Source organism: Oncorhynchus keta, chromosome 14 (assembly GCF_023373465.1).
Source record: "Oncorhynchus keta strain PuntledgeMale-10-30-2019 chromosome 14, Oket_V2, whole genome shotgun sequence".
Taxonomy (NCBI): Eukaryota; Metazoa; Chordata; class Actinopteri; order Salmoniformes; family Salmonidae; genus Oncorhynchus; species Oncorhynchus keta.
The window spans coordinates 20,424,425-20,450,407 of NC_068434.1; the positions used below are offsets into that span (position 1 = coordinate 20,424,425).

Sequence of the window (25,983 nt, forward strand, 5' to 3'; positions counted from 1 at the left end):
TTATATAGTCTGAACGGGCATAAACCCAAGTTTGGTGATTTACTACCACCTACCGTGTTGGAGTTTATATAGTCTGAACGGGCATAAACCCAAGTTTGGTGATTTACTACCACCTACCGTGTTGGAGTTTATATAGTCTGAACGGGCATAAACCCAAGTTTGGTGATTTACTACCACCTACCGTGTTGGAGTTTATATAGTCTGAACGGGCATAAACCCAAGTTTGGTGATTTACTACCACCTACCGTGCTGGAATGTTTTCTCAGGAGTAAAATTAATTGGCTGATCCCTCCTACTGTCCTGGATGGAATTCTGTGATCCAATTGAACCCATAGGAAGTCCCACCCAGTTGCCTAGTTTAAAACAGTGTAAGACCTCAATGACGCTGCACATTCCTAAACAGGCTTTTGCAAGTGCGCGCTCTATCCAACTCTATGGTCTGGTTGAAATCTAATGCAGGGTGAAGTGTGCCATTTCATTCATAGAGGGCAAGGGGGAAGTTCTCTGACAGCTAAGACAGAGTATCCAATCAGTTAAAACAATGCCAGCCCACATAGCTAAATCACATACTGTACACGTCCACCACTGAGGAATACCAGTTTGGCTTGTACGGTTTGTCCCATAGAACAATAGTATTCACGACCCAGGGCAAAGTGGTTCAAAGCCACAATCCGGAGCCGGTATGGATGCTGTGGCTACAAAAACAGCTATTCAAAACAGCTCACTACCTTGTAAAGGCATTCCCCATATTTCTATGGTTTCTCAAATCGGTCCTTTTAAAGGCCGTTTGTCACACCATCTACGCTTTTTAGGTCGACAGGCGGCTGTTGATTGGAGGAAATTATAGTTTGGTCTATTCCAAATCAAGTGGTGGGACTGCTGTTGAGCTGAAACAAACTCCGGATTGTGGGATTTAGTATGATACATTATTGGGGTCATAGAGGTAGGGAAGACTCCAGGTTAGAACAAAACATTCTGTTAACACCCACTATGGAGCTGAACTCTGGAAGTGACTGTACTCCTGGGCTGTAAATAATATTTACCACAACAGAGGAACAATGGGACCTTTTCTTTTGACAAGGTAAATGTTGCACCCGTGTAAAAGTAAGACCGGTGTGATCTCACACCTTCAAGTGGACAATTCTGATGAGCAAACTTTTTTTTTTCTGTGTAAAAACAAAAACCCTTATTAAAAATGACCGATGCTATGCTTACTATGTTAGTCACTGTGGGAAGGACGAGGGGATGGAAACTCACAGTGCGAGTGATGTCATGCTGATTACTTGAGCATGCCTGTTAGTCATACCATTTGAAATAACATGGGTTTTACTGTATCATACACTGTATTCAGGGGAGGAGGGATATGGTTTTCCACAATGCAGTGGCGCAAGAATGAATCTCTTTAACACAAGTTAAAAAATTTAAAAAAGAATAATATGTCAAGATATAGAAGCCATTGTCTGAACATGGACTGAAACATGCTGTCCCAAACGGTGGAGCAAGAGGGAGAGTCTTGCCTTGCAGGAGAACCTCCCCAGCAGTCTGGTGGTTACTGGTTAGGACCCTCATAAGAAGGGTGGGGAGGTTACTGCATGGGGGAGGGACCAGAGCTCGGCTGACCAACCACAGTGCCGCCCCGAGTCCAGCCCTCCATCTCATCGGCCAAGAGGCGGACGGACCGGTGGTGTTAGTGATCTGATTGGTGGATCTCTGCAGTGGGTGGTACCTTTTTCTGCATCAGTCGCAGTTCGCCACTTAAGTTGCTGTTGACCTTCATCAGCTGCTTGATCTTGGCCTCCGAGGCAGAGAGGGCGTGCTTCACCTCCAGGAACTCCTGCACCGTGACAGGTCCGTCTGACAGGTCCGAGTCCAGACTCTGTAGAGGAAAAAGTCAGCGATTGAAAAGCCAGACTGCAGGTGCTCAATTTCAGTATTACATACAGTCCTGTACTTGAAATCCTTTACTTGGTTTGCGTGCTACACCATCGCGTTAGTTACCTTGGTCCGGTCCTTGCCCGAGGGTGGCTCCTGATCAGTGTCCTCGTCAGAGGCCACACTGTCGTAGTCCGGCTGGTCATTGTCCAGACCCTCACTGCCGCGCCGGATGCTCACGCTTTTTAGGATAAGTTCAACGTTTTCTGTAACCACAAAGCAGCAAATGAGAAAATAAATAAAATGGGGCACCTTTCTCATTTCGTTGAAAGAACACCATTTTGACTGCATGCGTGTGTGAGAGAGAGGTAGTAGATCCATTATTGTCCAGTACTCTACCTTTGGGACTCATCGTAGAGTTTCCCAGCTGTCGACGCTTCGCGTCACTTAATATGTCGATGACAAGTGTTGCAAATTCATGTGCATTGAATCTCGCAAGTTTTTGCCGTCCCTGGAGAAAGAAATATTATACATAATGTATCCTTTCCTATTGCATCTGATGACATTTCCTGATTTATTTATTTAATTTACTTACTTGTTTGACATCTTACTGCATTGTTAGGACCTGGTAATATAAGCATTTTGCTGCACCCACTATAACGTCTGCTAAACGGTCAACGCGAACAATAAACTTTCATTTGAAACTGAGAGAACCGGTCATATTTAAAGGGAGGGAGAAAAACAGAGGGGAGAATATACAGTTGAAACAAAAGTATCTATATCCACAGTATGCAGCAGGCTTGCCTGGTTTCGTGTTGATGAGTACTCTGGGTTCACAGGAAGGAAAGGCACCACGGTGGTGTCTGTCACCAGCGTGCTGTGGTTCTGTGTCGCCAGCCATACTGTGCAGAACATAGGGGTGTTGCATCAGGGCCATGTTTATTAGGAAACGTAAACAGAAAACTTTTTGCAACAGGAAACAAAAACTGCCTATTTCTTATTGGATAAGTCAAGGTAGTCCCCCCTCCCAGTTTCAGTCGGTTTTCTTCAGTTTGTTGCCTAATGAACACCATCAAGATGTTTAACTGGACATGGTGGACTAAATGCTAAGAAACATGCACTGATGTTACTCCACATCACTGTCGGTCCCTCAGTGTGTCTTACCTGCATCCGTCTCCCGTCTGTCCACCTCGTCATACACGTCCATTGCCAGCTCCTCAAACAAATGATTACTGAGCTGAAATTAAATTTGTGATTTGTGAGAAATCAAACCAGAACTAGTTCTATGATATGCTTTGGTTACATTATATGCGTCTCTATGCATTATGTACTGTATGATATTACAATCCAAACCTGAATGACTAGAACACTTACAGACTGGAGTTTCTTCTTGGCTGCCTTTGCCAGTTCTGATAAATCTAAACTGCTATAGATGGAAAAAAATACATCTGCTTAGCCTCTGATTTAGAATGGGAGGGAAAATGGTCAAACCTCGTTATGATCAAATACTTACATGTTCCTTATCCATCAAAAGAGAGCAATACAAAAAGAGAACATGCTTCATTTGAGTTCAAATACCAGAACTATGCTATAATAAGACCAGAAATGTCAGATTTTTCTCAGATATGCATTATTATAACAATGATTTTGTTGTTTTAACTATGAAACAACTGCTTTGGCCGATTTCCTGTCATGCTTGTTACAAAAAGCCACAGAACATGTCCTGGCAGGCCCAAGAGTTGGATTGCACGGTCAAAGAAACAGCTCATGGTTTCTTAATTATATATATATTTTTTTATCTAAGAATGATCCCCATAAAGTGATATATTTCATTAGTCTGGTCCCAGATGTGTTTCAGCTTTTTTGACAAATCCTCTGGTTGTCATTTGGCATGACAACAAACATAGGGGTTGGCTATACAGCACAAACAGTCTGGGACCAGAATAGTATATTATGCATTGACCTACACAATGCTTCCTTACCTGTCGGCCATCTGTGGGACGATGAAGTGTTGTCCATTTTTATGATCTGAAAGTAAGCACGGACATAATATGGATTGTTGTGATTTGAACTCATGGGAGTTACCGTATGTGATGTTGAGTAACCCCCGAAACTAGGCTACAAACATTGAGTGTGTGTTGATTTAGCAGGCAAAAAACTGCAGCTGACAGAGGTTTGGAAAAATGGACACACAAGGCTTGCAGCCTAGCTTGAGAAGACGAAGGACTCTCGTCACTTACCAGGCTTTCTTCCACAGAGATAGAAAGCCAGTCTGTCGGTAAGTTCATACTGAATCTCCACCAGCCTATCAGCCAGGTCATGGTAGCCAGCTTGCCTGAGAAACACACGAGAGAAACCAGTTATGCCTCTTCTTACCCATAACAGCCAGCCTTGTAGCAAAGCCACACTTTTTTATTTATGACTTGGATAAAATAAGTTTAATATTCTGAATGGTGAACTATCCCTTTAAAAGGCTGGATGCTGCAGTACCTTGCATAGTCAATGGGAGTCTTGGCGCTGGTGTCGGGGGCGCCGGGGTCGGCCCCGTAGACTGTCAGCAGCTCGGCCTGAAACAGCTGGCCTGCCTTGGCAGCCACATGCAGCGGCGTATTCCCTTTTTCCTGAAGGAAAGGTAAGACACCACCCATACGTGAACAATTAAAACTAGGAAGAAAGAAAGACTTCAATACATAGATAGGGTGTGAGAAAGGGTGTGAGAAAGGGTGTGAGAAAGGGTAAGGGTCTGTTCACACTGCTTGTGGCAAACACTACGCCACAAAAGGTTAAACCTATGAAAATAATTCCTTTTTGGAATGTTTTTTTTCCACAAGCAGTGTTCTATTAAGTTGCTCTTGTACCTGTGAGCAAAACAGTAACACGGGTAGTAAAAATGTAGTATTAACATGCTGTTAAGGATATGTTTTGGATAGGGGAGAAATGAGATGAGTGATCAGAGAGTCTTACTGGGTGAAAGAAGTTGGCCTGGGCTCCCAGAGAGAGTAACCTCAGACATGTCTCCAGGTTACCAGTTCGGACACTGGAGTGAAGTTGCTGAGAGAAAATAAAATCAACATCTATTAGTAAAATATTGCTCATTCAAGCCAAATAAACCTTCATTAGCACAGAGTGGCCGAGATCTCACCTTGCTTAAGTCCTTGGCAGTGAAGCTGTCGTCATCTCGACAAGGCATCCGGTGGACAAAAGCCAGCATTTGGTATTTGGCCTTTATGAACTCTGTCTTATTTGGGCTACGGGAATGACAAAAAGAAGAGGGGGTAAACAGCAGAGAAATGGAGTAAAGAGCCGTGGGAGGATATCCAGCACTTCAATTTCAAGCAACACTCACTCTTAAGTTCCCAATACCCTTGTCATGCTATCGTGCTGACCCAAACCAGCACTTTGGGGAATGTGTAACCAGGTCAATGCAGTTTAGCATGGTTCGTATCAGCTCAGTAGTGTGAAATGGGTACTAGGGCAACTGGGCTAAATGTCCCTCCTTCACTTGTGAATAAGTGTACACTCCTGGCTCACTAAGCAGCCATCAAACACTCATGACTCACTGTACTTTGTCCTGAGGGTTGGCCTTGCGTTTCCCACTCATCACAGATGCTGGGTCCAGTAGAGAGTGTTCCCATATCGAATTTGCACTGTTGTTGTATAACATCTGAACCATCTGATTAAAAGACAAAGATATGATCAATTAAACAAAACATACCAACAGCCTGTTCTATCACAAAAGCAGAAAAGGGGATAGCTTTGACCACAGTAAAGGGGTGTGTGTGTGTTGGGGATCTTACCTGTAACTGTGTAGGAGCCCATGGTGTGTGAGTCAGGTGACGCACTTGGGAGCTGTGTCTGCCCAGACTCCGATGAACACTACAGCACTCGTCGCAGATCAACACGCCCCTGTTCACAGAAGCCCAACGAGGCTCTAAGCATAAAGGAAACAAATACATACCTACGGTAAATACATACATACATACAGTGGGAGGAACAAGTATTTGATAACCTGCAAAATCGGCAGTGTTTCCTACTTACAAAGCATGTAGAAGTCTGTCATTTTTATCATAGGTACACTTCAACTGTTAGAGACGGAATCTAAAGCAAAAACCCAGAAAATCACATTGTATGATTTTAAGTAATTCATTTGTATTTTATTGGATGACATAAGTATTTGATCACCTACCAACCAGTAAAAATTCTGGCTCTCACAGACCTGTTAGTTTTTCTTTAAGAAGCCCTCCTGTTCTCCACTCATTATCTGTATTAATTGCACCTGTTTGAACTCATTACCTGTATAAAAGACACCCGTCCACACACTCAATCAAACAGACTCTAACCTCTCCACAATGGCCAAGACCAGAGGGCTGTGTAAGGACATCAGGGATAAAATTGTAGACCTGCACAAGGCTGGGATGGGCTACAGGACAATAGGCAAGCAGCTTGGTGAGAAGGCAACAACTGTTGGCGCAATTATTAGAAAATTGCTGAAGTTCAAGACGACGGTCAATCACCCTCGGTCTGGGGCTCCATGCAAGATCTCACCTCGTGGGGCATCAATGATCATGAGGAAGGTGAGGGATCAGCCCAGAACTACACGACAGGACCTGATCAATGACCTGAAGAGAGCTGGGACCACAGTCTCAAAGAAAACCATTAGTAACACACTACGCCGTCAAGGATTAAAATCCTGCAGCGCACGCAAGGTCCCCCTGCTCAAACCAGCGCATGTCCAGGCCCGTCTGAAGTTTGCCAATCCATCTGGATGATCCAGAGGAGGAATGGGAAAAGGTCATGTGGTCTGATGAGACAAATAGAGCTTTCTGGTCTAAACTCCACTTGCCGTGTTTGGAGGAAGAAGGATGAGTACAACCCCAAGAACACCATCCCAACCGTGAAGCATGGAGTTGGAAACATCATTTTTTGGGGATGCTTTTCTGCAAAGGGGACAGGATGACTGCACCATATTGAGGGGAGGATGGATGAGGCCATGTATCGCCAGATCTTGGCCAACAACCTCCTTCCCTCAGTAAGAGCATTGAGGATGGGTCGTGGCTGGGTCTTCCAGCATGACAACGACCCGAAACACACAGCCAGGGCAACTAAGGAGTGGCTCCATAAGAAGCATCTCAAGGTCCTGGAGTGGCCTAGCCAGTCTCCAGACCTGAACCCAATAGAACATCTTTGGAGGGAGCTGAAAGTCTGTATTGCCCAGTGACAGCCCCAAAACCTGAAGGATCTGGAGAAGGTCTGTATGGAGGAGTGGGCCAAAATCCCTGCTGCTGTGTGTGCAAACCTGGTCAAGAACTACAGGAAACGTATGATCTCTGTAATTGCAAACAAAGGTTTCTGTACCAAATATTAAGTTCTGCTTTTCTGATGTATCAAATACTTATGTCATGCAATAAAATGCTAATGAATTACTTAAAAATCATACAATGTGATTTTCTGGATTTTTGTTTTTGATTCCGTCTCTCACAGTTGAAGTGTACCTATGATAAAAATGACAAACCTCTAGATGCTTTGGAAGTAGGAAAACCTGCAAAATAGGCAGTATATCAAATACTTGTTCTCCCCACTATACACACACACCTGAATATTTCACCAACTCAATTGCAAAGCCTCATTTGGCTTTTGTTCATTCATTTGTAATACCATGTAGTTGAATACACTGAGAAGGACCTGTGGGTGAAAATGCACTGACACAGTGCTTGTCTGATTCTCATCCTAGCCTACAGCTTAATGATCACTTATTACAACTGCCACTTTTCATATCATCTAGAGGCTACATCAGCAGTCACTGTTTGAAATCAATCAAGCCAACACTTACACGGCTTTCCTTGGTTACTGGCACCTTCCTCATGACTGGGCTTTTCCATTGCTCCTCACATTCATTATTCAAATCTCTGGCATGCTGCTTTTGGCAGCCAGGCCACTTCACTTCTCACTCAGCTGCAAACTCACTCTGGCCCCAGCCTCTCCATTCTGGTGGCATCCCAGTTGGGCTACACTGACAAGACAGCCGGCCCAGATACACCCTTGGAATCTATATGCCTGAACCGATCCTCCCTGTAGATTTTTTAAAATTTATTTTACCTTTATCAGGCAAGTCAGTTAAGAACATATTCTTATTTTCAATGACGGCCTGGGAACAGTGGGTTAACTGCCTGTTCAGGGGCAGAACGACAGATTTGTACCTTGTCAGCTCGGGGGTTTGAACTCGCAACCTTCCGGCTACTAGTCCAACGCTCTAACCACTAGGCTAGATAAAGGAAACCCTATTGAGGCTAACATGGAGTCAACTTCAGGGCACATTTTTCTGATAGCACTAACTTCTATTGACATTCTTTTTTCAAAGCTGTCACATAATTACAATGCAAGTCATAAGAAATAGCAAATAGCTCCTACAGCCTAAACTGTCCGTTTAGGTAGTGAAGTTATGCAGAGCGCAAAGTGGAAGTTGAACCACACATGTCCTCTTTCACTAGCTAACGTCCGTCTAAACAGCCACAAAAGCAAACACCCAGAGAGAGGAAGGGACAGGCCTACTGAGACAGACTGTATACAAACCATGGAGCAAGACATCACTCACTTTCAGTCTCATCAAAACACAACAACGGCAGTATTAAAGGATGTTAGATTTCTGTATTTTCAGCATTTTCAGCAGCAGTCTCTTCCCTAGTTTAATTTCAAGGTGTGATGCAAATGACTCCAAACATAGGCTAATCTGGACCCACTTTGTCAATTGAAACCAACAGGCCAGCTCTTAAGGCAGGGGGCAACAGATGTACCATGAGGACTGCCTTAATGCCCCTGACCTGCATTCTCCTCACCATGTGACCCGATAAGCACAAGGAGAGAAGTGATCAAGTGATCTGCTGATCATTATTTCCAGTCAGAGAATGCTCTGTTTTTAACAACTGAGCCCTGGAGTCAGAACTAAGTAGGCTAGGCTGTGTTTTCTTCTAAACCCCCGTTTATAATGTTTGAGTTGGTTGAGACTTGAGTAGATGTTCACGCCCCCTGGGTAACTTGCTCTTTCACTTCAAAATAGATATATGCAGAACCTTCAGTCAAGAATTCTGGCGAGTACTGCAATGAATGTCTAAATACAGTATCGGTGTCGACAGTGTGTTAGCTTAAACACTATGTGGCATTTCATTGAGATGCATGCTGCTAGCTCATGTTACTGACCAACTTACAATTACTCACTATTGGACGGGAGTGTCATAACATCTAAAATGACTACATTTCACTGACAAACTTACCAACATATAGGTTAACTAACAAACAAAATTGCAACTCATCAGAGAAGCAAATTGCAAAACTGGTCGACTGGGTGACTGCCACTCTGAAATGATGAGTGGCAGTGGGGTTGTCACGTCTCTCTGGCGACAGCTGAAATGTGTGTTGGGGCTGCAGACCTGCACCTGGTGTACCGTTCTGAGCCTCTTCCTCTTCCTGCCTAGTGAGCTCTGGGTGCTGAGAAGCCCACCCTTTCGTCAACAAGTGTAAAGTGCTGCTAAATTAAAACGCACGTCTGTACCCGCTAAAAATATTCAGACCCCAACAACAACTGGTAACAGCCCCACAGAGGGGCAGTCCAGACCAACTGGTGTCAGGAGGGAGGGACATTGACATTTTTAGTAGGACTGACAGGGAAAGGGATATAGGAAAATGCTGAAATGGATATAATGAAGTACAATGAGTGGTAAGATACATTGGGTATGGGCTAGCCTACTTCAGAATGGCTCTAGGCTACTACAGGGCAATTCCACGATAAGAGAATGATACTTAGACTCCAATTTGTCACTTTAAAATGTGTGTCAAACTAAAATCAATGATTGCAAAGTTAAACAAACCGTACAACTTTGAACAATTTCAACTGAACATTTTACAAAAACAGATTTCCTTGAAGAATAGTGTAGGTACACGGTCTCAGCATAATTCTGTTACTGTAGAATTGCCCTACAGCTTAACCATCGTTCCCAAGTTTAATTGCTAGAGAGAGCCGGCTGGAGGACGAGATTACATACAGCTAGGCCTACTTATTGTCACAATAAATTAGGCAAGGCCTATTTACTAAGTAGGCTTTTCAATATTATTCTAACCAAGCAGCATTCTTCTTTTAACTTGGCACCACAACAACTGACAAAATGACAATAGAAAGCCCCATCTACCACTATTTATTTGAGAAACATTTCAGGAAAAAGTGCACATGCTTTAAGCCTAAACAGATTTACATTTCTCTGTGAGAGAGTCTAATGTGTACTATGTACTGATAGAATAACTTAAATCAGCAGTGGAGGAAGAGGCACAATAAAGACATGGAACATTTTATAGAAAATCAAATACAATAGCCACAATTCTCACTGCATCCTCAGCAACTAGTCAATTCAGTCAACATCCTGTTTTTCTTCCTATGCTAATTGGACAACATAATTCCAGTACGAAACGGACTAAACATTATCCAAAACGGCCCCTCACGACGCAGCACTGAAGCCATTAGACTCTCACAGAGAAACAGCATGGTACATGTTTTCTACCCATTTCAGATGAGCTCTAAGGGTGTTTTCACATATAGACCTCCAAAATAACAGATCTCAGTCCTCTTTAAAAGAGAACTCTGGAGTAAAAATAAATAAATAACTAAGTTATCGTTGTATTCACACTGCCCATGCCATTGAATGAGGACTCAACTCTTCTGCCAGTTCACTTCACCCATTTCGTGGTCTCAGTCCTCTTTGCCTTCACATTGCTACATTCAGAAAGGAACCAAGATCATTTTACAACATTCACTCAATGCACTCTGTGTTTTCACAAACTGCAGGACAAGCCATTCCATCAGAACGTGTTATTGGACATCTAGACACCTATTTACATTTTGGAAGTTAATAGATTGCATTTAGTTAAAATATGACATAATAATTGTAATCAGAAGATACCAATAATATTTACATTTTGATAGTAACAAAATAAAATAGGCCTATCAGAACAATAACTACAGATCAAATAATGCTGTAATTGAAAATTGTACACCCAATGTAGACTACTGCCCCTAAAATAGAATTCAGCTAGAATTGATTTTTTACCCAATGTTATGATTCTCACCAAATACGTTGTCGTCCTCACACTATTCAAACCCCACAATCCAATAAACAATTTATGAAGCTCTCTTAGCCGATAGAACAAATATTGAAAACATTTCATCTGAACTGAAAACACTACAAATATTTTTTTATTTCTGTGCATCCAAAAATGGCACACATTTTTTTCCACGAACCTGCGCATCTTCTCTCGTTTGAGGAACCAATGTGAGGGGAAATGGCAGGAGAAACAGTGTTGCATTTGGGGAGCGGTGTGTTCACATTGCCCTAAAAAAAAGGAAACCGGACCACTAAATTCAAGCGAACTAAACTCAGACCACCTCTCAAGATGGTCTCAGTTCAGTTTGCTTTGTGGCCTCTTGAGGGATCTGAGTTCCTTTAGAGTGCTCACACACTGCACAGAAAATTTATAGAACTGCACTGAGTTCACAAAAATTATCTGAAAGGGACCAAGTGTGAAAGCACCCTAAATTGTTCGGATATTGTAATTATTCTAGAAGATAACAATGTATGGTATTTGTAATGGATTGTTTTGTTTACTAACCACTGATAAAGAGTGCCTCTGAGTGAAGTGACAGCACCATCAATCTTAATTTTTTAAATAAAAATGTGACCTTTATTTACCTAGGCAAGCCAGTTAAGAACAAATTAATATTTACAATGGCGGCATCCATCAGCCAAACCCTGACGATGCTGGGCCAATTGTGCACCGCCCTATGGGACTCACAAACACAGCAGGTTGTTATACAACCTTGTAATCTCAGGTTGACAGTTGGTTCATTTCCCCCAAAATGAACAGCAGAGATTGTAACTATAGGACCCAACCAGTTCAGATGTGGAAGAAGCGCGCACCTGGTCTGATCTTCTACTCATCATCAGTTTTGACAACTTAAAAAGGTACTCAGCGATATGACGTAAATGCAGAAAATAAACAGCATAGTGTCAACTTCCGCAACAGAGTTGAGGTTCAACTTCTCCCCTGTGTTGGTCCTGTGGCTACCACGCTGTAACAGCACATGTGTGAGTGAAGTCTTGCATCTCACTCAGCTCAATAACTGTAGTGCTGCTTGTGACAACATCCTTTTGTGGGGTCTACCTTTAAGTTGTCAAAACTCATTCCGGAAAGGCAATAAAAACAGAAGCACAGATTTTGCAAAACACAAAACATTTTGCAACGGAATCCACATAATGAATAAACCCCTGGTGTGCAAAAAAGGCCATGGTGAACACAACTACACCACATTGTAACAGTATATTCTGATATTTGATAGAAGAGACACTTGTTGTGTGTGTATGCATGCCATGTCATACATACACTTACAGTTGAAGTCGGAAGTTTGCATACACCTTAGCCAAATACATTTAAACTCAGTTCATTACAATTCCTGACATTTAAGCCAAGTAAAAATTCCCTGTCTTAGGTCAGTTAGGATCACCACTTTATTGTAAGACTGAAATATCAGAATAATAGTAGAGAGAATTATTTATTTCAGCTTTTTCTTTTTTTAAGAACAAATTCTTATTATCAATGATGGCCTAGGAACAGTGGGTTAACTGCCTATTCAGGGGCAGAACGACAGATGTGTACCTTGTCAGCTCGGGGATTTGAACTTGCAACCTTTCGGTTACTAGTCCAACGCTCGAACCACTAGGCTACCTATTTCATCATATTCCCAGTAGGTCAGAAGTTTACATTGTCTTTAAATGGTTTACCTTGGGTCAAAGGTTTCAGGAAGCCTTCCACAAGCTTCCCACAGTAAGTTGGGTGAATTTTGGCCCATTCCTCCTGACGGAGCTGGTGTAACTGATTCAGGCTTGTAGGCCTCCTTGCTCGCACATGCTTTTTCAGTTCAGCCCACACATATTCTAAAGAATTGAGGTCCTTAAGCAATTTTGCCACAACTTTGGAAGTATGCTTGGGGTCATTGTCCATTTGGAAGACCCATTTGCAACGAAGCATTAACTTCCTGACTGATGTTCTGAGATGTAGCTTCAATAAATCTACATAATTTTCCTACGTCATGATGCCATCTATTTTGTGAAGTGCACCAGTCCCTCCTGCAGCAAAGCACCCCCACAACATGATGCTGCCACCCCTGTGCTTCACGGTCGGGATGGTGTTCTTCGGCTTGCAAGCCTCCCCCTTTTTCCTCCAGACATAAAGATGGTCATTATGGCCAAACAGTTCTATTTTTGTTTCATCACACCAGAGGACATTTCCCAAAAAATGACAATATTTTTCCTCATGTGCAGTTGCAAACCGTAGTCTTGTCTTTTTTATGGCAGTTTTGGAACAGTGGCTTCTTCTGTGCTGAGCGGCCTTTCAGGTTATGTCGACATAGGACTCGTTTTAATGTGGATGTAGATACTTTTGTACCTGTTTCCTCCAACATCTTCACAAGGTCCTTTGCTGTCATTTTGGGATTGATTTGCACTTTTCCCACCAAACTATGTTCATCTCTAGGAGACAGAACGCGTCGCCATCCTGAGCGGTATGACGACTGCGTGGCCCCATGGTGTTTATACCTGCGTACTATTGTTTGTACAGATGAACGTGGCACCTTCAGGCGTTTGGAAATTGCTCCCATGGATGAACCAAACGTGTGGAGGTCTACGTTTTTTTTTCTTCTGATGTCTTGGCTGATTTCTTTTGATTTTCTCATGATGTCAAGCAAAGAGGCAAGGAGTTTGAAGGTAGGCCTTGAAATACATCCACAGGTACACCTCTAAATGACTCAAATTATGTCAATTAGCCTATCAGAAGCTTCTAAAGCCATGAATCCTTTCTGGAATTTTCCAAGGTGTTTAAAGGCACAGTCAACTTAGTGTATGTAAACTTCTGACCCACTGGAATTGTGACAAGGTGAATTATAAGTGAAATAATATGCCTGTAAACATTAGTTGGAAAAATTATTTGTGTCATGCTCAAGGTAGATGTCCTAACAAACTTGCCAAAACTATAGTTTGTTAACAAAGACATTTGTAGAGTGGTTCTAAAACGAGTTTTAATGACTCCAACCTAAGTGTATGTAAACTTCCAACTTCAACTGTACCTTGGCAGATTATCAAAAAAGAGGTGTATATTCAAATTTACACAGACTAAAGAGACAATGGTCTGTGTGACACTTAAAACTTCAACTGATAATCACATCAAATACATTGTCATTACAGCAACACTGATAGGAAGTCCTCTTTGAAATGATTATGCCTGTAAAATAAAATAAAACATTGCATTGGAATAACCACACCATGATGACATCATGCAAAGACTTGCATGACTCATGCACGGACTCAGGAGATGGCTCTCTCTGTGCATTATTGTACATCCAATGAACCAGCAGTAACTACATGTAACACTGTAGTTGACAGCGTTGGCTACATAGGGGAAGACACTGCTTGTAACAAAACTGAAGGCCACAGCGGCCAACAACTCAACTGTCCTGGGTACCTAGTTTATCTAACCTAATATCACGCTTAATTTGAGCTCATATACGTGCTAGCTACATAAACCAACACATCAGTCTATGTAACTAGTTATAGCTAAATCTATTAGCCAAATTAATACTTGACATGTATTCTGCCTGGATTATGTATGGTTTGGCTAACCACAGCTAGCTACTCACATTTGATCAGTAACGTTAAGTGACTTACCTGGCACACTGCAATCCGCGCATAGCTCACTATTCCTTAATCGTTTAGACATCCTTGCAGAGATAAAAATGTAAATTAAATCGGTGAGTCTGTTTATTTACTCATGAAAAAAAATATACAGATCAGTTTGGCAAGGAGCAAATAGGAAGTACAAAGAAAATCTGGTTCCTCTATTTAATTTCTTGCTCCAACAACGCTACCGTACCGCTAAATTAATTATGTTAGCAGCTTGCACACAACAAGCAGCTGCGATTGTCACGATGGAAACTCTCTTGCCACTAGTCTAACAGCCAGAGAGGTAGAGGCGAGATGCTCTTTGCGTTAGCCGAGCCAGCTCGTCAAAGTCACTCTGGAATTACGAAATGTATCCAACGTGGACAGCAGCAATACACTACGTAAAAATTATGTCTAATTCGGTGGCTGACAGAACGCAAACCGCTAGTGGATGGTGTAGCTACGGGGTGAACTACCTGTACATAATGTAAAATGGTCAGCCAAACGACTAGCTAGGTAGCTAGCTACTGACATCACTTTAATTAAACAAGTTGAGCAAACTAGCCAGCCGTCTGCCAAATATGTGCGCTAGCTACACTGAGCTATAATAAGAAGGCTAACGAGTTGTTGTTGTTGTGTGAAAGGGATGTGACGTCTATGGTAAACGAGATTGGGGGAATTGTGTAATTGATTTGCAGTTTAATTACGCAACATGCACCACTTACAATATTAAAGCATATTTATATATTTACCATAATAAATCAAATTATATTTACGAAAAAGTATTTGGCACAAATGAGTAAAGACCTGCTTGCCCTGGCCATAGCGTAAATGGTCACGTCCTTGCTTGGAACAATCCATTTTTCAAGAACGGGACTATATTATTAGTAAATATTTAACATAACTTTGTTTTTTTCCATAAATATATACATGCACTTATATTTACTCTGAAAAATAGTTTATCCTATATTTATCCTCTGCCAAAATTGGTTTGTAGAACAAAGTTTATTTCAAACACCCCTATCACAATAGTCTCAACTTGACACTTCCTTGTTTTTCGAAAGTTTTATTTTGTAGAAGTTGGCTAGCAAAATTTGACATGAATCCTGACGGAATATGGAGGTGAATTGATTCATATTTCTTCAACTTGAACGTTTAGCTTAGGTTGTCCATGGCTGTAAATATACGCTAGCTACATTTAGAAGTTCGAAGTGGGGGAAGATGTTATCCGCGGTCAACGACGATTTCAGGATGAAGTTTCCACTACATTCATTGGTCTGGGAAAATGATTACAGGAATTTGGAAAACGAGTCAACAAAGGTATGTCAACATATGGACACTGATCTAGCTACAACTACTCACCTTTTTCTAGCTGCATCTCTATCTGCTTCAAAATGGCTGAAACCACCGTTAGCTACTTGGCTAACTTATTGCTAGTTACCGGCGTTAGATGCTTGACATGCATAACCATACAATTTGAGTGGTCTAATTCCAATTATATCCGTTCACAGAATGCCATGTTGCAACAATGATCGAGATGATACACGTGTATTTTAACATAACTAACTAGTCAGCCTTCCAGCAAATACGTTCCACTTTGCATGGGCTTAACTGTTCGATACGACACCAGGGGTGTGTTCATTAGTCGCAGACCGTTACCGGAAACCGTTTAATTTAGGATCCAAAGATTATGGAAATACTGACAAGATACATGTCTCTCCGCACTAACAATCGGAGTAGTTGTCCACAAAGCGGCACGGTGGGCTGTCTGTCTCTCCTTTATTTTTATTGGTGGATACATCTCATTATTGTAATCTATTTTTGAATATTCGATGGAGTTGTTGACGTCAACTGCCTGTATTGAATGGAGAGAGATGCTATGCTACAGGGAGTTACCGGCTTCCTTATTAAAGCAAGGTGTAATATCTTTGGTTCCCGACGCTAATAAGGATAGTCTTTATATAGACAACTGGAGGCCCATAGCTTTTCAATAATGATGAAAAATGATTTGTATTTGCTAAGAGGATGAAACAAGGCTTATATCATATATTTGATGAAGAACAATCTGGTTTTATGCATGGTCGACACATTCGTCATTACATCAGGTTGATCTTAGATATGATTGACTATAATGACCTCATCCTTGATAGTTTTCTTATGTTTGTTGATTTTTATAAAGCCTTTGACACTGTAGAGCATGAGTTTATGTTCAAAGCAATAACTTTTTTGCGGTTTTTTAAAGCACTCCCAACTTTATATAGTGCTTGTACTAGCTCTGTGAAATTAGCTCACAGGACATCCCGTGGCATTAGGCAGGGCTGCCCAATTAGTCAATTTTTTTATTGGTTACTCAAATTATGGCTCTTCATATCAATAAATGGAATTTTCAAGGTGTTTCAGCACTTGGCAAGGAATTTAAACTATGTCAACTGGCTGATACCACCATATTTTTGAGAGACAGGAATGAGGTTTCTAAAGCAGTTTCCTGTATTGAAGACTTTTCCATAGTTTCAGGTTTGAAAATTAATATCAATAAATCAGTCTTATTTCCACTCAAGGACTGTGTTTTACAGGAAGTATATGGTATCCCAATTTAAGATAAGGTGACTTATCTTGTAATTGTTGTATGCAAGGATGAAAAACAAAGGAGTGAATTAAACTTTAACCCCATTATTGAGAAAACAAAAAAGAAATTGAACCTCTGGTTAATGAGAGATATGTCATTATATGGTCGGGTTTTATTGTCCAAAGCGAAAGGTTAACGGTTTATGACTTGTTATCACTTGACTTACCCCCTAAAATTGTAAAGGACTGAGAAGATTGTTTTATAATTTTATTTGGAGGAACAAGCCTCATTATCTACGGAAAGATATTCTCAGTATTACCCAAGAACAAGGAGGTCTTGAGGTTTTATATTTCAATACTCTAAATAATACTTTTAAAATCAATTGGAATCTGAAGTATATTGAGAACCAGAACAGTATTTGGAATTAATTTCTGCTTCGGTGTAATTTTGATGTTGATAAAATCCCAGTAAAATTGGCCAAATTCCATAAGGAGACAATTTTAGCTTGGATGTTAGCATATAAACAAAATTATTCCCCTCACAGATACTTTCTATGGAACAACAAAGATATGCGATTTAAAAACAAGTCTTTTTTTCTAAACTGGTTTGAGAATACAATTATTTTGGTTGGTCAGTTACTGAATGAGGATGGATATCTACTCTCATATGGGGAATTTCTTGATAAGTTTCGAATTCCAATAACCCCAAAATAATATGCATTTGTTTTTAATGCAATTCCAAGGGGTGTTGTATTTTATTTTATTTTTTATTCCTCTGTGTTTGATGTAAGTAACAGATTTACATTCAAATATATTCATTTGCAATATTAACATCCTCAAAGGTAAATGTAGTAATAAACAGATTAGGAATATTTTTTGTGATACTACAATTCCCTCAGCAATATTTTTTGGTTGAATGTCGATGGTGATGATATACAATGGGGGAAAGCATGGAAAATTGCTAAGCAATATTGTATCAGTAACAAGGTAAAATACGTTTCATTTAAAATATTACATAGAATGTATCCTGTGAAACATTTTTTGGAAAGATTCAAGCTGAATGTTGACTATAATTGTGATTTCTGTGGAATGGAGAAGGAGACCATTTTTCATTTGTTTTTTGCCTGTATTTATAGTATACTTTTTGGGATTGACATATAGAACTTTCTTACAAAGAAAACAGGACCAGTTATTCAATTTAATGGTTTTGATATAATTTATTTAAAAAATTCTGACATTGATAAATATGTAATATGATTCATTCAACTGCTAATAATATTAGGTCCGTTTCATATACAAATGCAAATTGTCTAATTCAAAACTTAACTGTTTTCCGACAGAGATGGCCGCCTCGCTTCGTGTTCCTAGGAAACTATGCAGTTTTTTGTTTTTTTTACGTGTTATTTCTTACATTAGTACCCCAGGTCATCTTAGGTTTCATTACATACAGTCGAGAAGAACTACTGAATATAAGATCAGCGTCAACTCACCATCAGTACGACCAAGAATATGTTTTTCGCGACGCGGATCCTGTGTTCTGCCTTACAAACAGGACAACGGGATGGATCGCATGCAGCGACCCAAAAAAACGACTCCGAAAAAGAGGGAAACGAGGCGGTCTTCTGGTCAGACTCCGGAGACGGGCACACCGTGCACCACTCCCTAGCATTCTTCTTGCCAATGTCCAGTCTCTAGACAACAAGGTTGATGAAATCCGAGCAAGGGTAGCATTCCAGAGGGACATCAGAGACTGTAACGTTCTGTGCTTCACGGAAACATGGCTCACTGGAGAGACGCTATCCGAAGCGGTGCAGCCAACGGGTTTCTCCACGCATCGCGCCGACAGAAACAAACACCTTTCTGGTAAGAAGAGGGGCGGGGGTGTATGCCTTATGGCTAACGAGACATGGTGTGATGAAAGAAACATACAGGAACTCAAATCCTTCTGTTCAACTGATTTAGAATTCCTCACAATCAAATGTAGACCGCATTATCTACCAAGAGAATTCTCTTCGATTATAATCACAGCCGTATATATCCCCCCAAGCAGACACATCGATGGCTCTGAACAAACTTTATTTAACTCTTTGCAAACTGGAAACCATTTATCCGGAGGCTGCATTCATTGTAGCTGGGGATTTTAACAAGGCTAATCTGAAAACAAGACTCCCTAAATTTTATCAGCATATCGATTGCGCAACCAGGGGTGGAAAAACCTTGGATCATTGTTACTCTAACTTCCGCGACGCATATAAGGCCCTGCCCCGCCCCCCTTTCGGAAAAGCTGACCACGACTCCATTTTGCTGATCCCTGCCTACAGACAGAAACTAAAACTAGAGGCTCCCACGCTGAGGTCTGTCCAATGCTGGTCTGACCAAGCTGACTCCGCACTCCAAGACTGCTTCCATCACGTGGACTGGGATATGTTTCGTATTGCGTCAGATAACAACATTGACGAATACGCTGATTCGGTGTGTGCGAGTTCATTAGAACGTGCGTTGAAGATGTCGTTCCCATAGCAACGATTAAAACATTCCCTAACTAGAAACCGTGGATTGATGGCAGCATTCGCGTGAAACTGAAAGCGCGAACCACTGCTTTTAATCAGGGCAAGGTGTCTGGTAACATGACCGAATACAAACAGTGCAGCTATTGCCTCCGCAAGGCTATCAAACAAGCTAAGCGTCAGTACAGAGACAAAGTAGAATCTCAATTCAACGGCTCAGACACAAGAGGCATGTGGCAGGGTCTACAGTCAATCACGGACTACAGGAAGAAATCCAGCCCAGTCACGGACCAGGATGTCTTGCTCCCAGGCAGACTAAATAACTTTTTTGCCCGCTTTGAGGACAATACAGTGCCACTGACACAGCCTGCAACGAAAACATGCGGTCTCTCCTTCACTGCAGCCGAGGTGAGTAAGACATTTAAACGTGTTAACCCTCGCAAGGCTGCAGGCCCAGACGGCATCCCCAGCCGCGCCCTCAGAGCATGCGCAGACCAGCTGGCCGGTGTGTTTACGGACATATTCAATCAATCCCTATACCAGTCTGCTGTTCCCACATGCTTCAAGAGGGCCACCATTGTTCCTGTTCCCAAGAAAGCTAAGGTAACTGAGCTAAACGACTACCGCCCGTAGCACTCACTTCCGTCATCATGAAGTGCTTTGAGAGACTAGTCAAGGACCATATCACCTCCACCCTACCTGACACCCTAGACCCACTCCAATTTGCTTACCGCCCAAATAGGTCCACAGACGATGCAATCTCAACCACACTGCACACTGCCCTAACCCACCTGGACAAGAGGAATACCTATGTGAGAATGCTGTTCATTGACTACAGCTCGGCATTCAACACCATCGTACCCTCCAAGCTCGTCATCAAGCTCGAGACCCTGGGTCTCGACCCCGCCCTGTGCAACTGGGTACTGGACTTCCTGACGGGCCGCCCCCAGGTGGTGAGGGTAGGTAACAACATCTCCTCCCCTCTGATCCTCAACACTGGGGCCCCACAAGGGTGCGTTCTGAGCCCTCTCCTGTACTCCCTGTTCACCCACGACTGCGTGGCCACGCACGCCTCCAACTCAATCATCAAGTTTGCGGACGACACAACAGTGGTAGGCTTGATTACCAACAACGACGAGACTGCCTACAGGGAGGAGGTGAGGGCCCTCGGAGTGTGGTGTCAGGAAAATAACCTCCCACTCAACGTCAACAAAACTAAGGAGATGATTGTGGACTTCAGGAAACAGCAGAGGGAACACCCCCTATCCACATCGATGGAACAGTAGTGGAGAGGGTAGCAAGTTTTAAGTTCCTTGGCATACACATCACAGACAAACTGAATTGGTCCACTCACACAGACAGCATCGTGAAGAAGGCGCAGCAGCGCCTCTTCAACCTCAGGAGGCTGAAGAAATTCGGCTTGTCACCAAAAGCACTCACAAACTTCTACAGATGCACAATCGAGAGCATCCTGGCGGGCTGTATCACCGCCTGGTACGGCAACTGCTCCGCCCTCAACCGTAAGGCTCTCCAGAGGGTAGTGAAGTCTGCACAACGCATCACCGGGGACAAACTACCTGCCCTCCAGGACACCTACACCACCCGATGTTACAGGAAGGCCATAAAGATCATCAAGGACATCAACCACCCGAGCCACTGCCTGTTCACCCCGCTATCATCCAGAAGGCGAGGTCAGTACAGGTGCATCAAAGCTGGGACCGAGAGACTGAAAAACAGCTTCTATCTCAAGGCCATCAGACTGTTAAACAGCCACCACTAACATTGAGTGGCCGCTGCCAACACACTGACACTGACTCAACTCCAGCCACTTTAATAATGGGAATTGATGGGAATGATGTAAATATATCACTAGCCACTTTAAACAATGCTACCTTATATAATGTTACTTACCCTACATTATTCATCTCATATGCATACGTATATACTGTACTCTATATCATCGACTGCATCCTTATGTAATACAGGTATCACTAGCCACTTTAACTATGCCACTTTGTTTACATACTCATCTTATATGTATATACTGTACTCGACACCATCTACTGTATCTTGCCTATGCTGCTCTGTACCATCACTCATTCATATATCCTTATGTACATATTCTTTATCCCCTTACACTGTGTATAAGACAGTAGTTTAGGAATTGTTAGTTAGATTACTTGTTGGTTATTACTGCATTGTCGGAACTAGAAGCACAAGCATTTCGCTACACTCGCATTAACATCTGCTAACCATGTGTATGTGACAAATAAAATTTGATTTGATTAAACAATATGGCACTAGTCAACTAAAATGAAAAACAAAAAGGCAATTCAAACCTGTTGTATTTTTAATGAAAATTATTTGTTTGTTTAGGATTCCTGGCAATGTAAATAGGTTATGTATGCTTGTTTGCATGTGACTATTCCTCTTTTGTTAATAACAAATAAAAATAATAAATGAATGAAAAGCTATGCTGATACCTGATGCTATAAATATGCATAGCCATCTCGAGACAACTCCGCTAGTGTTTTTTCTCAAATTTGCCGGGATGTCATGTGTCCCACTTTTTATTGAACCTTTATTTAACTAGGCATGTCAGTTAAGAACAAATTGTTATTTACAATGATGGCCTAGCCCGGCCAAACCCTCCCCTAACCTGGACGACGCTGGGCCAATTGTGCGCCATGGAGTGGCCCACTGGCTTAGACCGATGCGCCACTCGCTATATCGGTACAGTCGTAAAAACATAATCATTATGAAACTTCTATTAGATCAAATAAACATCACATAGCAATTAAACCATCATTTTTTTGTTGACCAAATTCGACACACTCTCATTGACATCCATACAAAACTTATTGCTTGTTTGGCAAAAAAAATTTTTTTTTAAAGCTACCTGCTGGAAGGAGACAGACTCTGTCAAGTTGGTCCTTTCTTTTCCTCTTCCTCTCCCGGTGTAATCATAACACCAAAAACTTACAAAACGTTTCTATTGGACAGGTTTAGCAAAGAGGGCGGGACCTACCTGAATGTGTCCAATATAAACACTTGTTTTTGTTGCTTGGGGTAATGATTACACCCCAGAACTTGTCCAATAGTAGGCAGGGCAAACCCATTTTTGTGATCTCGGGTCTACACTGAACAAAAATTTGAAAGCAATATGTGAAGTGTTGGTCCCATGTTTCATTAGCTGTTCCATATGCACAAAAGTCTTTCTCTTAATTTGTTGATATCCCTCTTAGTGAGCATTGCCAAAATATTCCATCCACCGGACAGCTGTGGCATATCAAGAAGCTGATTAAACAGCATGATCATTACACATCTTGTTCTGGGGACAATAAAAGGTCACACTAAAATGTGCAGTTTTGTCACACAACACAATGCCTGCCACATATGTCTCAAGTTTTGAGGGAGTGTGTAATTGGCATGCTGACCGCAGCCATATCCACCAGAGCTGTTGCCAAATAAATTAATCTTAATTCAGTCAAATCTTTGAAATTGTTCACTGTTCATCAAAATAAATAACTAACAGCATGTTTTTAGACTCATTCAGTAGTTTTGACCTGATTTAAGTACAATACAATTGGAAATTAATGTTGAAAGTTCAATTTATATTCCTGAAATGTAATAACAAATGTATGCCGTCTCTGCTTCCTGTTGACAAGACATTTGGATAAATAGCCCAATGTCAACTGTTTTAAAGTGCCCAAATTAATGACTAATATGCAGAAACAGTTTGTTTTATATATTGAAAACCTTTTTGTATATTGAAAACCTAAACATAAAATGTACTATCTACACATACAGTGCCTTCAGAAAGTATTCATATCCCTTGACTTATTACACATTTTGTTGTTACAACCTGAATTCAAAATGGATTAAATCAACAAACAAAAAAATGCACCTATTATATAATACACAATACCCCATAATGTCAAAGTGAAAACTTGTTTTTAGACATTTTTGCAAATGTATTGAAAATGAATTGCAAAAATAACTCATCTTCATAAGTATTCACATCCTGAGTCAATGCATGTTAAAATCATCTTTGGCAGCGATTACAGCGTTGAGTCTTTTGGGGTAAGTCTCCAAAAGCTTTGCACACCTGGATTGTACAATATTTGCCCATTATTCTTCAAAAAATTATTCCAGTTCTGTCAAGTTGGTTTTTGATCATTGCAAGATATTCTCTTTCAAGTCTTGCCATAGATCTTCATGCAGATTTAAGTCAAAACTGTAACTCGGCCACTTAGGAACATTCACTGTCTTCTTGGTAAGCAACTCCAGTGTAGATTTGGCCTTGTGTTTTAGGCAATTGTCCTGCTGAAAGGACTTGCCCAGTGTCTGGTGGAAAGCAGACTGAAACAATTTTATCCTGGAAAAACTCACCAGTCCTTGACTATTACAAGCATAACCATAACATGATGCACTATGCTTGAAAATATGGAGAGTGGTACTCAGTAATGTGTTGTGTTGTATTAGATATGACCCAAACATAACACTTTGTATTCGGGACAAAAAGTTAATTGCTTTGCAAGATTTTTTAGCATTATTAACTTGCCTTGCTCCAAACAGGATAAATATTTTTGAAATATTCTGTACAGGCTTCCTTCTTTTCGCTCTGTCAATTAAGGTTAGTATTGTGGAGTAACTACAATGTTGTTGATCCATCCTCAGTTTTCTCCTATCACAGCCATTAACTTATGTACAGTACCAGTCAACAGTTTGGACACACCTTCTAATTCAAAGGTTTTTCTTAATTTTTTAAATATTTTCTACATTGTAGAATAATAGGGAAGACATCAACACTATGAAATAACACCTATGGAATCATGTAGTAACCAAATAAGTGTTAAACAAATCTAAATATATTTTATATTTTTCAAAGTAGCCACCCTTCCTTGATGACAGCTTAACACAATATTGGCATTCTCTCAACCAGCTTCACCTGAAATGATTTTTCAACAGTGTTGAAGGAGTTCCCACATATGCTGAGCAATTGTTGGCTGCTTTTCCTTCACTCTGCGGTCCAACTCATCCCTAACCATCTCAATTGGGTTGAGGTCGGGCGATTGTGGAGGCCAGGTCATCTGATGCAGCACTCCATCACTCTCCTTCTTCGTCAAATAGCCCTTACACAGCCTGGAGGTGTGTTGGGTCATTGACCTGTTGAAAAACAAATGATAGTTCCACTAAACGCAAACGAGATGGGATAGCTTATCGCTGCAGAATGCTGTGGTAGCCATGCTTGTTAAGTGTGCCTTGAATTCTAAATAAAGCACTGACAGTGTCACCAGCAAAGCACCCCAACACCATCACACCTCCTCCTCCATGCTTCACGGTGGGAACCACACATGCAGATATCATCTGTTCACCTTCTCTGCGTCTCACTAAGACACTTTGGTTGGAACCAAAAATCTCAAATTTGGACTCATGTCCATTGCTCGTGTTTCTTGGCCCAAGCAATTCTCTTCTTATTGGTGTCCTTTAGTAGTGGTTTCTTTTCAGCAATTCAACCATGAAGGCCTGATTCACACAGTCTCTTCTGAACAGTTGATGTTGAGATCTGTCTGTTGCTTGAACTCTGTGAATCATTCATTTGAGCTGCAATTTCTGAGGTTGGTAACTCTAATGAATTTATCCTCTGCAGCAGAGGTAACTCAGGGTCTTTCCTGTGGTGGTCCTCATGAGAGCCAGTTTCATCATAGAGCTTGATGGTTTTTGCGACTGCACTTGAAGAAACTTTAAAAGTTCTTGGAATGTTCCGGATTGACTGACCTTCATGTCTTAAAGTAATGATGGACTACTTAAAGTAATGTTGTTTCTCTTTGCTTATTTGAGCTGTTCTTGCCATAATATGGACTTGGTAGTTTACCAAATATGGCTATATTCTGTGTACCACCCCTATCTAGTCACAACATAACTGATTGGCTCGACCTCATTAAAAAGGAAAGAAATTCCACAAATGAACTTTTAACAAGGCACACCTGTTAATTGAAATGCATTCCAGGTGACTACCTCATGAAGCTGGTTGAGAGAATGCCAATAATGTGCAAAGCTTTCATCAAGGCAAAGGGTGGCTACTTTGAAGAATCTCAAATTTAAAATATTTGATTTGGATAACACTTTTTTTTGGTTACTACATGTTTCCATATGTGTTATTTCATAGTTTTGATGTCTTCACTATTATTCTACAATGTAGAAAATAGTACAAATAAAGGAAAAACCCTTAAGTGAGTAGGCATGTCCAAACTTTTGACTGATACTGTAACTGTTTTAAAGTC

The 25,983-nt window shown here is 41.3% G+C and overlaps 2 protein-coding genes across 18 annotated transcripts in view; one reads left to right on the forward strand and one right to left on the reverse strand.

Moving 5' to 3' along the window:
* Positions 1-16,282, reverse strand: part of git2a (G protein-coupled receptor kinase interacting ArfGAP 2a) — a 28,914-nt gene extending 12,632 nt beyond the window's left edge. For 2 of the 16 annotated variants that reach the window (XR_008063859.1, XM_052461260.1), the window contains exons 1-14: positions 14,631-15,357; positions 5,670-5,803; positions 5,433-5,545; positions 5,015-5,120; positions 4,837-4,923; positions 4,363-4,493; positions 4,113-4,207; positions 3,855-3,900; positions 3,247-3,298; positions 3,037-3,109; positions 2,677-2,774; positions 2,272-2,383; positions 1,999-2,138; positions 1,727-1,876 (exon numbers count right to left, since the gene is read on the reverse strand). Coding sequence is in view for 13 of the 16 variants with exons in the window: in XM_052461260.1 (XP_052317220.1) it covers positions 1,727-1,876; positions 1,999-2,138; positions 2,272-2,383; positions 2,677-2,774; positions 3,037-3,109; positions 3,247-3,298; positions 3,855-3,900; positions 4,113-4,207; positions 4,363-4,493; positions 4,837-4,923; positions 5,015-5,120; positions 5,433-5,545; positions 5,670-5,803; positions 14,631-14,682 (1,389 nt within the window). In the remaining 3 variants the exon portion in view is untranslated. Of the gene's footprint in view, positions 1-1,726; positions 1,877-1,998; positions 2,139-2,271; positions 2,384-2,676; positions 2,775-3,036; positions 3,110-3,246; positions 3,299-3,854; positions 3,901-4,112; positions 4,208-4,362; positions 4,494-4,836; positions 4,924-5,014; positions 5,121-5,432; positions 5,546-5,669; positions 5,804-14,630; positions 15,371-15,986 lie in introns of those variants that run through there. The other 14 variants (XR_008063860.1, XM_052461263.1, XM_052461257.1 and 11 more) reach the window with 11 other exon arrangements.
* The window catches only part of LOC118392944 (ankyrin repeat domain-containing protein 13A-like), a 39,098-nt gene continuing 28,697 nt past the window's right edge, over positions 15,583-25,983 (forward strand). Inside the window, exon 1 of one of the 2 annotated variants that reach the window (XM_035784993.2) lies at positions 15,583-15,944. In XM_035784993.2, the coding sequence (XP_035640886.1) occupies positions 15,846-15,944 (99 nt within the window). In that variant the 5' untranslated portion in view covers positions 15,583-15,845. The remainder of the gene's footprint in view (positions 15,945-25,983) is intronic. The other variant, XM_035784991.2, reaches the window with a different exon arrangement.